Source organism: Typopeltis vanoorti, chromosome 18 (genome assembly GCF_054136105.1).
Source record: "Typopeltis vanoorti isolate ZY-2024b chromosome 18, IOZ_Tvanoo_1.0, whole genome shotgun sequence".
NCBI classification, from domain to species: Eukaryota; Metazoa; Arthropoda; class Arachnida; order Uropygi; family Thelyphonidae; genus Typopeltis; species Typopeltis vanoorti.
In genome coordinates this window covers 4025519-4040961 of record NC_143566.1, presented here as the reverse complement: position 1 = coordinate 4040961, position 15443 = coordinate 4025519, and the positions used below count along the sequence as shown (strand labels likewise).

Genomic DNA, 15443 nt, shown 5'->3' with positions numbered 1-15443 from the left:
TTCACTAAGATAATTGGAATTTTTTTTCCCTCCAGAGGTCAATCTATGACCAATGGTTGACCAAACAGTTATTCTCAACCTGTAGTAGCATGCGATCCAGTGTGTGTGTATGTGTGTGTATATATATATATATATATATATATATATATATGCATTTCTGAAGATGACCTTGATATAAAGATCAAAATGTTGAATTTTATTTTAATTAAAGTAAGTTCTTAAACATGGTAGATGTCTCCATAAATTTTCATAATAACTGCTGATCACTGTGTAACCCTGAAAGAAAGAACATGCATTATGGTGTGGAATGATGATTTTTACCATATAGGGTAATTTTCATTTTTCTAATTATACTAAATGGTCATTTAGTATACGTTTCTAATTATACTAATTTTTTCATTAAAGATCAAAATGAGAACATAATAGACTGTGTCTATTATGTTCTTAATGCTATATGAAAACTTTGTTTTATTACGTAGGGGAAAGGATGTTTTATTCAGGGTCGTTTTTATTCCAGTATTGTATATATTGGATACACCAATAGAAGCATGCAACAGATTCTCATGTCTTGCCTCAAGACCAAGCACAGCACATGACGATTTTTATTGCCAGTCATGAACGTGTTAAATCATTTTACTATGCTAATATCCAAAAGCTAAGGATGAAAGACATGTTTACCTGTATGTGAAAAAATTTTCATGATTACAGCCAATATAAATTTACTGCCAAGAATACTAATAAACAATATTATTAGGCCTGGTTGGCTGAGTGGTTAGCATATCTCCCCTGTAGCCAAAAGGCTGCAGGTTTGAATCCCAACATGGGAATGGATGTTTCTGATCATCATTGAAAATACTAATGGTGGTGATGGTCAGTAGATGGCAGTGGTGTAGATGATATGGTTTGCTATAGTTGGTGGATTGAGTGGTAGAGATGGAGAGTTGTGCATTAGGTTTTCTCCCTCGAAAATTATGTAGACTCTTTGGAGGTGTCATGTGATAATAATATTACACAAAAAAATGTTAAATTTCAAAAAATTAAATTGCAATATGTTTTTGGCAAAAAACATATTGCAATATGTTTTTTGCCAAATTTCGGTATGGAATATGTCCATCCTGAACCTCAATGCAGCTCTCTCTCTTTGAACACCAAATGAATCAGGAGTTATTGTGGCAAACTGGCCCACTCCTCCTTCAAAGCGAGGATAAGGCCTTTGTTTTCTGGAGAAGAATTTCATACATCAGTGCATCTTCCTATTGTGTCCCAAACAAGTTCTCTAGGATTAAGATCTGGGGAGCATGCTAGCCACTTGTTTCAATTAATATCCTCTATCCACTGTTCAAGTATGGTGTGGCGTGGCATTGTCATCCATAAAATTGAATTCTTCACCTACAGCACCACAGAACATGATGTTGAAGAACTTTGTTGCAATATCATTCGCCAGTCTTCCAGTACTTGCAGCTAGATACATCTGTTAAGCATAATTCCTCCTCACCGCATGATCCCAGGTAAGCAGTACCACTTTCAGGCCAGATCAATTGTTATCTAGAATCAGAGGAAAGACTAAAATGACTCATCTGTAAATAGCCCATAGCTGTTTTGTCCAATTTTTATGAATACAACACCACTGAAAACATGCTCTACGATGAGCTGTGAAGAAAGGGACCCAGACTATAGACCTTCAGGCCTACTTATTACAGATGTCTTGCCACAGTTTGTCAAGATATTTGCATACCTGTGCTTCAATGGAGCTGACCTGCCATGGTGCATCAAATACATTTTGTTATAACCCAAAATCTATCTTCATATTCCATAATAGAGCTAGGGCGACCTCTTAGCAAACATCCAGAACGCATTCCATTGGTTTGAAATGCTACTCAGAACCTGTAGCCTTCAAGCTTTCCAATAATTCTTCCCATGTGAAATCATCTAAATGATGTCTTTGAAACATTTAAAGAATATTCAAGTTTGCACTTTGTTCCTTCATGACATGAGCTTCCTTCAAACACAGTTTGCTTAGTGCAGCCTTTTGCCTCGTTTTCTGTTGAGTGCTACTACATGAGCCCTTTGCAAATGCTTTGAAAATTTTGATGTGTATTCACTTTCTACTTGAAATCATTAGTTATACAAATTGCCAAATGCTGATTAGTCTGAATTTGCAGCTGTAATCTTCAGAAGAAGTATTTGTCTTTAGATTCTGTTGGACATCAGTGTATTTTTAAATAACTTTTGCATGCATTCTCTTCATCTACTGCCTTGAGTCATAGAGAAAGAAATGAAAAGAATTACTTGCTTCTTTTCCCAAGCTACTGTTAAGAAGTTGAAAGTGAAGAAACTATAGAATCTGTGTCAACTGTTTTTGTTCCTCATGGTATCTGCATCCAACAGCAAGGAATGGCTGGCTAATTTGCTGGACTGTTGATAAAAAAAAAAAAATAATTCTGTGCAAAGTGTAACTAGCTAAATTACCAACATAAGAAACCAGGATTTGCATTATATAAGTGAAGAAGGAGCAGAAAGAAGGCAAAACTATTCCACTTCACAAAGGCGGTGATAAGACTAAGGCAACAAATTATAGGCTAATCTGTAATTGAAGTTAAGGTATTGGAGAGGTTGGTGAGGGATAGGCTGCAAAAGTGGGTTGATAACAGTGGTATTCTTAGTGATGTCAGCATGGGTTTTTTAAAGGGAGGTTGTGCTTTACCAACCTGATTATGTATTGAACAAGGAGAGATGCATATACAGTAAATGTAGTATACGAGGTGCGACAATTTAATTCCCAGAATGCACCTGTAAAAAAACCTACATTCAGAACTATACATTATTAGCTACTGTTGTCTTCGAAGTAGTCCCTGTGTGCATTTATACACTGATTTAGATGATGTTCCCATTTTTGGAAACAGGCATGGAACTCTTTTTCCAGAATACTCGAGTTCCTTTATCACATACTGGATATCAGCGATGTCAGAAAATCTTTGTCCTTTTAGTGCAATCTTTAATTTTGGAAACAGCCAGAAATCATGGGGAGCGAAGTCAGGTGAATAAGCAGGATGACTTAATTTGGTAATAGATTTTTGGGCCAGAAACTCTTTCACGATGAGCGCATTATCGTGATGGATGATCCACTTGTCAGGTCATATTTCAGGTCTTTTTCTTGGAACAGAATTTCATAATCTTTTCAGCACCTCTAAATAGCATTGTTGGTCGACCTTTTGTCCTTGTTCAATGAATTCATAGTGGACTATCCCCCTTGTGATCAAAGTAACACACCAGCATGAGCTGCGAACGTGATGTGAGTGCTTTTATCGGGCGTGGCAGACTTGAAGTTTTCCACTGCATGCTCTGGTGTTTTGTTTCAGGATCGTACTGGAAGCACTAGGTTTTCTCACTTGTAATTACTCTCAGAAATGTGCTTATTTGCAGAAAGATCGGTCACTTGAAGCCACCACTGCTTCTGTTCATCTGTCAAGATTCGAGGCAGAAATCTTTAGCATACCTAATTCTTCAGTTAAAATCACCGTGACTGTTTCTCGATTCATTTGCAATTCATCAGCCATTAATCGAACACTTAATCGTCTGTCAGATTATACCAAATCTTGCACTCTGTTCAATTTGCATCTGTCATTTTTGTTTTTGGGTCATCATTCACATCTTCTTGCCCACCTTTGAATCTCTTATGCCACTCAAAGACACTCGACTTTTTTTCAGAGCATCCACCATATGCCACTTTCAACAGCTTCAACATTTCAGTAGCACTTTTGCAAATTTTCACACAAAATTTGATGTTAACACACTCCAAAATTTCGATCACACATTTTGATGCCAAAATTTAAATGCAGATCTCTATTGTTTTTGCAATAGCCAACTAGCAAATGGCGCTATCGGTCTGAGGTTTATGCATGCATTAGTTAAAACATGTACAAAGACGATTACTCACATGATTCCAACCAAATCACCACACATGCGACACCATATGGCCGTTCCAGGAATTAAATCATCACACATCTTACTTTGATTTTTCAAAGGTATTTGATAGATTGCCACACTTTGTAACTAAACTGAAGCAGATTGGATTGGATGATGGACTGGCTATCGGATAGGTTCAGCAAGTTGTATATGTGGAGGGCACTATCTTGAAAGAGAGAAGTCACTAATGGTGTGTCGCAGGGATCTGTTTTGGGACTACTGTTATTTAATTTGTATATTAATAATATTTGGATGGGTTTAACTGGTGATATTCAACTATTTGCAAATGATGCTAAATTAGGGAGAGTGATGAGGAATCAAGCAGATGTTGCAAAATGCAAGGTTCTAAAATTTGGTATGCAAAATATTCACTTGGCAGAGAATTTTTTGGAGGAAATTGAGAAGATAAGAGACCTTGGAGTGGCAGTGGATAAGGATTTGAAGGTCTGAGGTAACATTGCACAAGTTGCAAATATATCGCATCAGATTATGGCAATGATGTGAAGGACTTTAACTTGTAGAAATAATGAGGTTCTGGTTCCATTGTATAAGGCCTTGATTAGGCTGAGTATGGATTACTTTGCACAAACTTGGTCACCTGGTTTTCATGGTGATGAGAACATACTGACTAAGGTCATAACTGGTCTTTGGGATATGAGGACAGATTGAGGGAATGTAGCTTGCAAAGCCTTGTGAATAGGAAGAAGAGAGGGGATATGACTGTGACATTTAAGTTAATAAAGGGTTGTTATCAGGTAAATGTGGAAGAAATTTTTCATAGAAGAGGAAGAATAAGAGGATATAAGGAGCAGGTTCTTTGCATGCAGAGTGGTTGGTGAGTGGAATGCATTACCTGACATTGTGATGAATGCAGATACACTGAATGAATTTAAAGCATGGTTCGATGGGCTTTGTGTAACAGTGTTTGTCCTCCCATAATGAGTCCCTTGACTCCATGGAGGGCTGGCATTAATAGTTTCTATAATTGGTTCAATTGATGTAAACTAAAAACAAAACTTTCTACATGAAGTATAGGATGTGCATACTGAAAATATCACTAAGAGGAATGAGAAAATGTTATATCCAATGGACTGTGATGTTTTATTGTGAATGAGAGTAATGATTCAGCTATTAATGGTAGTGCATAATAGAAAAGCCAGTGGAAAGCAGCAGCAACAAATTTCGAGCAGTGTAGTGTAAATAACAATAGGTAAAGCGTAAATAAGAGAATGTCATATGCAAGTGAAGGTAATTAATGGGATGTGTAAGCCGAAAGCAGAGTTAAGTTGAAATATGTAGCAAGAGATTGTATACAGCTAGTTTAGTGTTTAATGTCACCTTCCTTCATAATGTAATTAAGATAGCTGATGAATAACAATGGAATGTACCCTTTTCCTCACACCTGATTTCATATCAATTTTACCTCCTTTAATTCTAATTGCTGACTGAGTTTGTCCATGCATTAAATATTGCTCATAAAAATGCTCCATTTTCATTCTAATTTTAGCATTTTGAACTGTTCTTCTCATTTTCCCATAAATCTTTTTCTGATCCTGGTTATATTCCCATTGCTCAGTTATTTACCATAAAGCAAAAAATATGATTTTGACACCTATTTAGCCTGACCTCAGCTTGTTCTTCTCCAAGCAGATGACAAAGCCCTTACTATTATTTTAAAAACTGAGATCTATTCACTCTAGATTAAGCAACATTTTTTCCTCCACGTGTAGAATAAAGTGTTACTACTCTATTTGAAACTGTTTCACCTGTTACATCTATTGACACTTATTGTTTCAGCATGCACTGCGCTGAATTGTTCTTCTCTTCCATTCAGATAGCTTATTATATATGCTTTCTTCATCTTCTTCATATATGGATCTATATCTTGCTTTTTTATTCTAAAAATGAAAAAAAAAAAAAGATGACATTGCTAGTTACTACATGTGTTTGGGAAAGTATCGAAAACAGAATTAAATTTGCCAGTTTTATTTTCTGCAATATTCAGAGAAAATACATAATTTATGCATATCGCAAAAAAATGTTATCTAGATTTCTGATATTAGGCTGATTGCTTTAAAGTTCCTATCCAAAATTATATGCACTAAATTAAAATAAAAATATATATATATATAGAAAAATATTCTTTATTAATATTCTTCAAAGTAATTACAAAAATGTGAATTTGTTACAGGATAATCAAAATGCAACAATCTATAAATCATCTATACTTAATAATTATTTACATAATATATAATCACTCATTTAGGTTAATATGTATAAGTACATGTTAGATGTTTTACTGGAATAGATACAGCATAAAAATTAATTAAAAATGATGTTGTGAAGAATGGGGTCTTTGCGAGGAGTGTGGCTGGACTGTGGGATGAGGTGAGTAATAGGGTAGTGAGACTACAAACTGTGAATGAATTTAAAGAGTAGTGTGATAGGCTGTTGTCTAAAATAGGCGTCCTATGATGAGTCTTCCAACTCCATGGAGGTCCTTAATAATAAAAGAACAGCGAAATTAGAACCATCCCTCACCATATATGCTACACTTTCTAATGGCTACAATTTCACCAAAAAACAAAATATTTAATTTTATTAACTGAACTTAACCATAGATGCAGGGCTTGAAAGATGTGCTCGTTTGTGGAGTGTCGATTGATGAGTGAGAATTTTTAGTTGACAAGTTAAAAAAAAAAAAAATCAGAACAGGAAGTATTTTTTTAGTTTAATTGTCAAATTTATTTACTTAATGCTGATTCTGTTTCATGTCATAAATAGTTTTTTATATGGTTTACCTTGCTGATCATTATAATGCCTCTTTTACTGATTATCACTGGATATGCACACATCATTTTAACTTTAGAGTGTTCAGGCCTATAGCTATGCAGCAGACAGCAGTAATTAGCTTATTTCTTACACAGTGATGAATATGCAGAATTTGCCTGCTAACAGTGGATATTAAAACTTGGAAAGTTGAAAAAGAAGTATTTATTATATTGATTATAACATAAATGTTTTTAATTGTTTCCAGTTGCTGCCATCATATTATTATGAAATCACAGGCCCTGCTCATTAACAATGTTTTGGGGCAATCAGAATTCAGAAAATGCACCAATGTAATTATATGTGTAGACCTAAGGATTTGAATGTAGATATTTCCTGAAACCTTGTCCATGTGTTGAGGCTCAAGTGCTGTGAGGATGGAGGCTGAATGGAATATATACAGCACTCGGAAAAGATTAAAACTGATTTTAATGCTTCCACCATTTTGTCTCAGTTACTCAGACGTCTTCAGGGATTACAAAAAAAAAAAAAACTATTGTAACACACTCAAATACAACACTATACTAAATGAAAGTTGGTGACTCTAAAGTCCTATCTAGGTGGTGCACCCTCTGTGGGCATTTGTCGGTGGCCTAAGATGGAAAGTGGGATTTCTGATAGTGTTTTATGCAACTGTATTTATTTAAATTCGGTTGATTTCTGACTGCTGTCGCAGATTCTAAAAATAGTCTTTCTTTTTTGAATTTACTATGGTGGAGCATGGTGGTTTTTTTCGAGGAGATCCTGTGGGTTGTATCCAAAACATGGTCTGCAAGGCCAAATTGACCATAATCGTGATTGCAGATATATGATTTGTGGTCTTCTAAATGGGTGGTTACTGATCTACCTGTCTGTCCGAAGTAAGCAGCTTACAGTTAGAGAGTACTTTATATACTCCAGTCACTAAGAGAGGAGAGAGCTAATCTTTGGTAGGGACAGCAAGTTTATGGTGGGGCTTAAATGCTGTGCAAAGGTTGTACTTTTTTAAGGACCTGGCTATTTTTACTGATGTTCCATGGATGTAGGGGATGATGGCATTTCTGTAATCACTGTAGCCATTGGAAAGGAAGGTGTTGTGTATGTGGTTGAGTTCGGTTGAATGGGAGATTCCATTGGAACAAAGATTGTGGGCTCTGTCGGTTAGAATTTTAATAATGCCATATTGTTGAGATGGGTGGTGGTGGTGGAGCGTTACAGTTGCATCAGTAACAGTAAAGTCATCACCAAGGTGATATACCATGGTCTGCAAGTCCAGATTGACCATAGACGTGATTGCAGGATTTGTGTTCTAAATGGATGATTGCTGATCTACCTGGCTGTCGGAAGTAAGCAGCTTACAGGAACAGGGTACTTTATATACTTCAGTCACTAGTCCAAGATGATATACCATGGTCTGCAAGGCCAGATTGACCTTCTACCAAAGATCAGTTCACTCCTCTTTCAGTGCCTGGAGTTTATAAAGTACCTTGTTCCTGTAATCTGGCTGGCTTTGGATAGGCAGGCAGATCAGCAACCATCCACTTAGAAGAACACACATCATACATCTGCAATCATGACCATGTTTTGGATACAACCCACAGGATCTCCTTAAAAAAAACCACCATGCTCCCCCATAGTAAATTCAAAAACAGAAAAACTATTTTTAGAATCTGCGGTAGCACTCAGAAATCAACCGAATTTAAATAAATAGAGTTGCATAAAACTTCCCATAAATTTTGGAAACACTAATTATCAGAAATCCCACTTTCCATCCTAGGCCACCTACAAATGCTGCACCACCTAGATAGGACTTTAGTCACCCACGTGTTTCACATAGTATTGTGTTGTATTTGAGTGTGTGTTACAATAGTTTTTTTGTAATCCCTGAAGATATCTGAGTGACAGGCGAAATGTTGGAAGCATTAAAATCGGTTTTAATCCTGTCCGAGTGTTGTATATATTCCATTAAGCTTCCAACATGAGTTCTTGAAATCTATTTCATGCTGCTCCTAAGGATTTTATTTTATTCTGAGTTTTCAATTTGCTGGTCAAGGCAGAGAAAAAAAAATTTTTTTTTTTCCATAGAAGTGAATCAAGACATTATGTTAGAAGCAAAAAATGGTATTATTAATAAAAATAAAAAAAAAGTAATGCTTGGTCTTGTATCACTTATAACATGCATGAATTCTTTTTTCACAGACTGAAGAACACACCAACACTGGTAGTTATCCACAGTTAAAATTAGCCATAATTTTAACAAAAGCTTACAAACTGACTAGATCCAGGAATAAACATGTGATTATGATATATTTAGGCAATCTTGGTAGAGTACATCCAGGCTAACATCTGACAAGAGATATATTTGCTGACTGGTGAGCCAGCACAAAATTTTTCAAGCCTTGCAATACTTCTAATGGCTACTATCCCAACAAAAAATATTTAGTTACCATGGATATTCCCTATATGTAGGGTAAGTTTGGAAGAAAGGGGAGGGAAAGAACTTTAAGCAGGTACAATCTCTATACTGCTGCTTACAAACCCCCACTCGAAACTGGCTGCTTTTATCTCCTAAAGACTAACTCTTCCCCTTTCAGCTCCTTGTGTATATAAAATTCTTTGTTCCTGCAAGTTAGCCAATTTTATGGGCAGAATGGAAGAGCAGCTAGCTCCATTTGATAGAATGTAAGAAATAATTATCAGTCCTATTTTGTGACGAGTCTTAAGCACTACCCAAAGAATCAAATGGAATAAAACTACTGTGCTAAATGGCAGCATGTATAAATGGGAAGGGCTTGTTTTGTAAGATGTGCTGTAAAAAAAAATCTGATATAAATAAATAGGAGCCTGTGTAGCTCAGTGGATGTGGCGTTTGCACACCACCGCGCTAGGCCGCACGAAGGAAGTCTTGGTTTCGAGTCTAGTCGGCGACTAGAGGAAATTTTTCTAAGCCTTTTTTCGACCGGTTCCCGAGTTAGTCGATCTCTGGCACGGGCAAGCAGGTTTTTCCTCCCGGAAACTCGGGTTTTTCGTCCTGTAAACTCAAGAAAATCGACCGTAGAACCCACATTATTTCAGACATTAAATATATTGTGTTAGGGTTAGAGACCACGAAATGGCGGCACATTTGAGCCGTCTCTCTTCACTGCGTACCGCTTAATTAGTGATAGCCTTGGGCCGTCTGTCTCTGATTGGGTACCAGTGGAGATTGAACTGCCCACTCAGTCTCCAAAAGTTAGATAGGGCTAAATGGCCTCGCCTACTCCCGTATATACGGGAATAAAAAGGCGTTAGCTTTTTTTTATTTTTTTATAAATATGATGATGAGAAACTTCACAAGATATGGGAAACTAATTATCAGACATCCTTATATAACAATCAAGGCACCCTGTGAGTACTCCATAAAGACTACTCTTGCTAAGTTCCATTATATTTTGTGTTATTTGTATTTACCCAAATACCATTTATATTGTATTCCCTGCAGATGGCTCCATGATAGAAATGGAACAGTGGAAGCAATAAACTGTTATTTAATTCATTTTTTCTGCTGGTTAGATTACATTAAATGTCTAAAATTAATGCATTATTACCTTGAAGTGCTTTTGTTTATGTCAACATGTAATGCTTGTTTTAAATTATATGTAACTAGAGACACAAAGTTCAAAAAAATATTGAAGTATACAAAAATCGAATTCTGTTTACACATTCTCAGATACAATGACAATAAACTTATTTCATAGCTATTACAAGGCAATGATAAACAAATGAGCAAATACATTTTTTTTTATTTTAAAATGAAGCATAAGTTTCTTTTTTTAGACATAAACTATTTTAACTGTTCCATTTCCAATCAACCTGTATTGCTATAATTTTCTGCTGATAACTTTTTCCTATCCATGAATATGTATATTTAACTGGCAAAGGATGGAGTCTGTGTTGTCTTTACTGTCCAAGTAATTGCTATTAATAAGAAACTTTATTATTGTGATCAAAATTTGGAGATTTTTACACTCCTCGTATAAATTTAATGACTATCACAGCTGATATAGTAGACCTGTTTAATGATCACTTAATTAGGTTATTTCACCCTAACCACGCAGGTTTTATTCCAAGAAGGATCAGGAGGGTTGAATAGAAGTGAATGCATTTGGAATACAAAGTACTCTAGATGCCAGTAGGACATGTAATTGGATGACATCTCCTTAAAATCATATGTTTTAAGGAAACATAATAAGAAATGATAGCACTATCGCCCTAGCTGTTTAATGAGTCCCAGGATACAGCCATATAACTATAGACAAATGTCTATCTCTTCATGCTTAAGTTTCTGGAACAGAAAACTACATTAAAATTGGAATGCAAATTAATTATTTACAAGCTGACACTTCACTAGCATTATGAGAGAGCAATTTTACACTACACAATTGGTATTTCCTTTGTAGTTGTTTCAGATTTTGGAGAAATTAGTAAGAATTAATATCCAAAAATTATGCAGAGGAAGGTAATAATATTTATGAAGATGCCAAGAAATTATATTCTTGGTTTGATCCTTTATCCAAGTGTAAGTAAACAAAGTTTGCGTGTGAAGTAACTTCAGGACTGGGCTACTACAACTACCATTTTTGCATTACTTCAACCTTGGTATCACTTCTGGGTCTGGCCCCCCACTGATGAGACCTCAGTAAAGGTCCAAACTGGTCTGGATAGTGGCTTTCCTCATAATGCATGGCATTATATTCATAAGGATATGTGCCTTGCATTAGGGGATACTAAGGTGAATGATGTGAAGTCATTAGCCTCTATATACAAGTAGTCCGGTTGTGAAGTTACTTCATACATAAACTTTGATTGCTTACACTTGGATAAAAGATCAAACCAAGAATATTTTCAACAAAAATTACAGTAATATGGTTGCATTTTATAATCAAGTAACAAGAGTGGTTGATAAGGGAAAACTCATCATTTTTCTAGGTTTTGCAAGAATTCCACAGATCTGTCACAATGTTGGTCACTCATCTCTAGATTCTCTCCTCCACTCCACTCCTCATGGAAATGGAGAAGAGAATCTCTCCAGTTAACCAGGCAACCAAATATGTTCACAGCAATTCAGTGTGACCTTATAAAGAGGGATAATCTCTATACCTCTGCTTGTGATTGTGTTCATCAACATCCAGGTAATACAATGAGCTCTTTCAGCCACCTCTGCAATATGTCCTCTAAACTTCACCCTGTCCACAGTCGTATATTCCAGGATGTTAATTTCTTGTGGTCCATTTCTATCAGTGCAGCATACAGGTTGTGATTTCTTTATTATTATTAACATGTCACCTCCATGACATCAGAGACTCATCGTCGAAGGTACATACTATTACACACACACACAAAGCTCATCCAACCGTGCCTGACACTGATGCAATGTCTACACATTCACAACACACTCAGGTAATGCATTCCACTCACCAATTGACTCCTCCTCTGCTCACACCTTCCTTATACAGTTTCCGGGGATGGCCTCTTGTTCTACCCCATCTCTCATTCTTTGAAAAATCTCTTCCATGTCAACCTGGTAACAGCCCCTGACTAACTTCTGTGTCTTAGTCATATCCCCGATCCTCCTATTCACAACGCTTTGCAATTTTAATTCTCTCAATCTTTCCTCATGCTCCACATTCCAAAGACCACTAACTATATTTGTGAATTTTCTCTGGACCATTTCTAACATCACCATTAAAACTGGGTGACCAAATCTGTGCACAATCAATATGAGGCCTGATCAAAGCCATACCCTCATTATTTCTGCATGTTAGGGTTCCATGCATCATTGCTATTATCCAATGTGGCCTCTGAATTTCAGGTTCTTATCCACCATCATTCCCAGATCTCTCATATCCTCTATCTCCTTTAAAGTTTCCTCATCAAGTGTATACTTGATGGGAGCAACGTGCTCTTGGTTCCTTTACTCTAAAACCTACAGTTTGGCTTACATATGTTGACGATGTGTTTGCTATCTGACCACACGGTTGACAAACTTTACACACATTCCTTAGCCACCTGAACAAAATATGAATGCATACAATTTACTATTGAAAATGAAAATCAGAACTCGCTCCCTTTCCTGGATACACTAGTCACACGTCTTCCTTCAGGCTGTCTATCCTTCATGGTTTATCACAAACCTATACATACCGGCCAATATACACATGCTAACTCATATCACCACTCTTCGCAAAAATTGGAGTAATTAACACCCTTAAAAACAGATTTGCTTTAATGAACAAGCTCTTAAACAAGAATTAAAAATTATTAGCAATACATTTATAAATAATGGCTATAGTAAAAATACTATTAATAAAGTTCTTCATAATACTTCATCAAAATATAATATAGATTACAGCAAAACCATAGCTATCCCATACATTAAAGGGTTATCAGAAAAAATTAATAGAATCCCACACCATTATAATCTTAATGCCACTTTTAAACCATATTCAACTCCTCTAAGGATCCTCCCCCCTCCTCATTGGCACATCCTGGAGTTTATTGCACCTGTAAAGCACAAATGACACATTAAATTTAACAATTTTGGTGAAGCAGGGCTCTCAGATCATGCTCTTAACACCCTACATAAAATTGATTGGAAAAGTTGCTCGTTACATCATACAAAAACCTAGTATGAATGGAAATTTAAAGAAGCCTGTGAAATTTTGATTAACCACCCTAATCTTAACAATAATGATGGCATAAAAATTCCAAGAATTTGGATGGCACACATTCAGCCCCTCTAGTTTTCAGCAAACTCTTACTTTAGTACTCTAAGCAATTTTTCAGCTTTTAGTGGCCACTATCCATACAGTTTGGTTGTAATTTATATGTATACTATAAAAGTCATATTTTTATTTATTTCCTCTTTTGTAAACATGTTGCTCTCCAGTTTAATTAAATTTTGTAACCTAATGATAATAATAAGACTCTAGCTTTGATGTAGTAAGGTTTTTTTTCTTCACCAGAGGTCAGGCCAATAGTTGTAATGGTCACTAACTTTAGCATGCCATGTAGATTGTAGTGCAGCTTGTTTCTTTGTATATATATATGTGTGTATACTCCAGATGACGACCTTAATGTGAAGGTCGAAACATTGGGTGCTTATTTTGGTTTATATTAAACTAAAGTTTTACTCTAACACAGTAATTGTTTCCATAATTTTCATGATGTATTCAGTCCGCGTGGTTAGCCTAGTTGCTTTGCGCTTCGCAACCATATGCCTGGGGAAGGAGTGTCCTAGGTTCGATTCTCGTTGACGACATGAGGAACTAAAGAATCTTCCTCAGTCATAGCCAAGTTAGCCGATCTTGAGCGTGGACAGCAGGGTTTTTCCCCGCAGTTTATCTGGGGTTTTTCATCCCGCAAACAGATAGTGGACACACACGAACTACGGTCAGGAATACTGACCCAGCTATAGGCCTGATTCGTCAGCTATGCCGGTTCGGAGCCTGGATAAAATTTGGGGGGACTTAGATGGTGCCGTACATTCCCGTAAAAAGGGAACTTACGTTGTATCATTGCATGGTAATTAATTAATTATGATGTATTCTGATCACTGTAAGCATGAAGGATAAGATCAAGTTTATTTATTTCCTCATATATCTCCTGCTCACTCACAATTAAGCCATCCGCTATACTTGAATGTCTCATGATTTCACCCTGATGAGGATTCTTCATCTCAAAATGGTCTTACATTTTGCCAAATTAAACTGGTGGCTGTTATTATTAACATGCACTGCAGGTCCACTTAAATTATCCTGCAGTATCTCCATATGATCTTCCTTTTCTCTCTCTCTGGCAAGTTTTGTGTAATCAGCAAAGAAGTTGATATTCCCCTTTAAATAATAATAATACTTTATTTTCTTTTCCCACATCAAAGGAATGCAAGATTTAAAATTAATATCTTTGTAGGTACTTTTGTTTTAAATGATTCAAAGTCATGACAAATCAGTTTAAGAGGATATGAAAGAAATGAGAAGGAAGAGAGACAGTGAATAATATGTCTATTGTGATGGTAGACTTGATTTAAGAAGAAGGGCTTCGATAACAAATAATAATTAAGCTGTACAGAAAACATACGTGTTACTTTTTGGAGCGAGTTAGTTGCATGGTAGAAAAAACTTATACAAGAAGGATAATCTACACGTGAATGGATCTGGCATCAGGATTCTCAGAAATCATTTGGGTGAGACCCTAATGCAGAAAGTCAGGATACTAGATCATCATGGGTAGAATGATGTTGTATAAGTGCAGTTAACAGTGGTGGCACCCAGGGAGGGGGCTAAGGGGACCTGCCCCCCCCCCCCCAAAAAAAAAAGAAAAAGGGAAAAAAAAAAAACACTAGAAAATTTTCCAAAAATCTTTTCCTAATTAAAATTCATTTTTTTTTTATTTATTTATGTTGTGTCTTATATTTCTATACTACTAATGAATTAGCAATCACATAAAGTGGGAATATCCTATAGCTTACAGGAATCCCAACCGCTGTGAACGCAAGGCGAATGAAGTAGTGCTCTTGCGGACGGAGCACTAGTTTGCCCGAGTCGGGCCAGAGGAAATCACCGGCAATCACTGCAGATGCTCAGTCATAGGTCGTATGCAATGTAGTGTACATTCTCAAATCGCCTACT

General features: G+C 36.2%; 1 protein-coding gene across 2 annotated transcripts in view; it reads right to left on the bottom strand.

Moving 5' to 3' along the window:
- Positions 1-6090: 6090 nt before the first annotated feature.
- Positions 6091-15443, bottom strand: part of myd (stromal cell derived factor mayday) — a 269325-nt gene continuing 259972 nt past the window's right edge. For both annotated transcript variants that reach the window (XM_090408335.1, XM_090408336.1), the window contains one exon: positions 6091-6466. Coding sequence is in view for 1 of the 2 variants with exons in the window: in XM_090408336.1 (XP_090264462.1) it covers positions 6422-6466 (45 nt within the window). In the remaining variant the exon portion in view is untranslated. The remainder of the gene's footprint in view (positions 6467-15443) is intronic.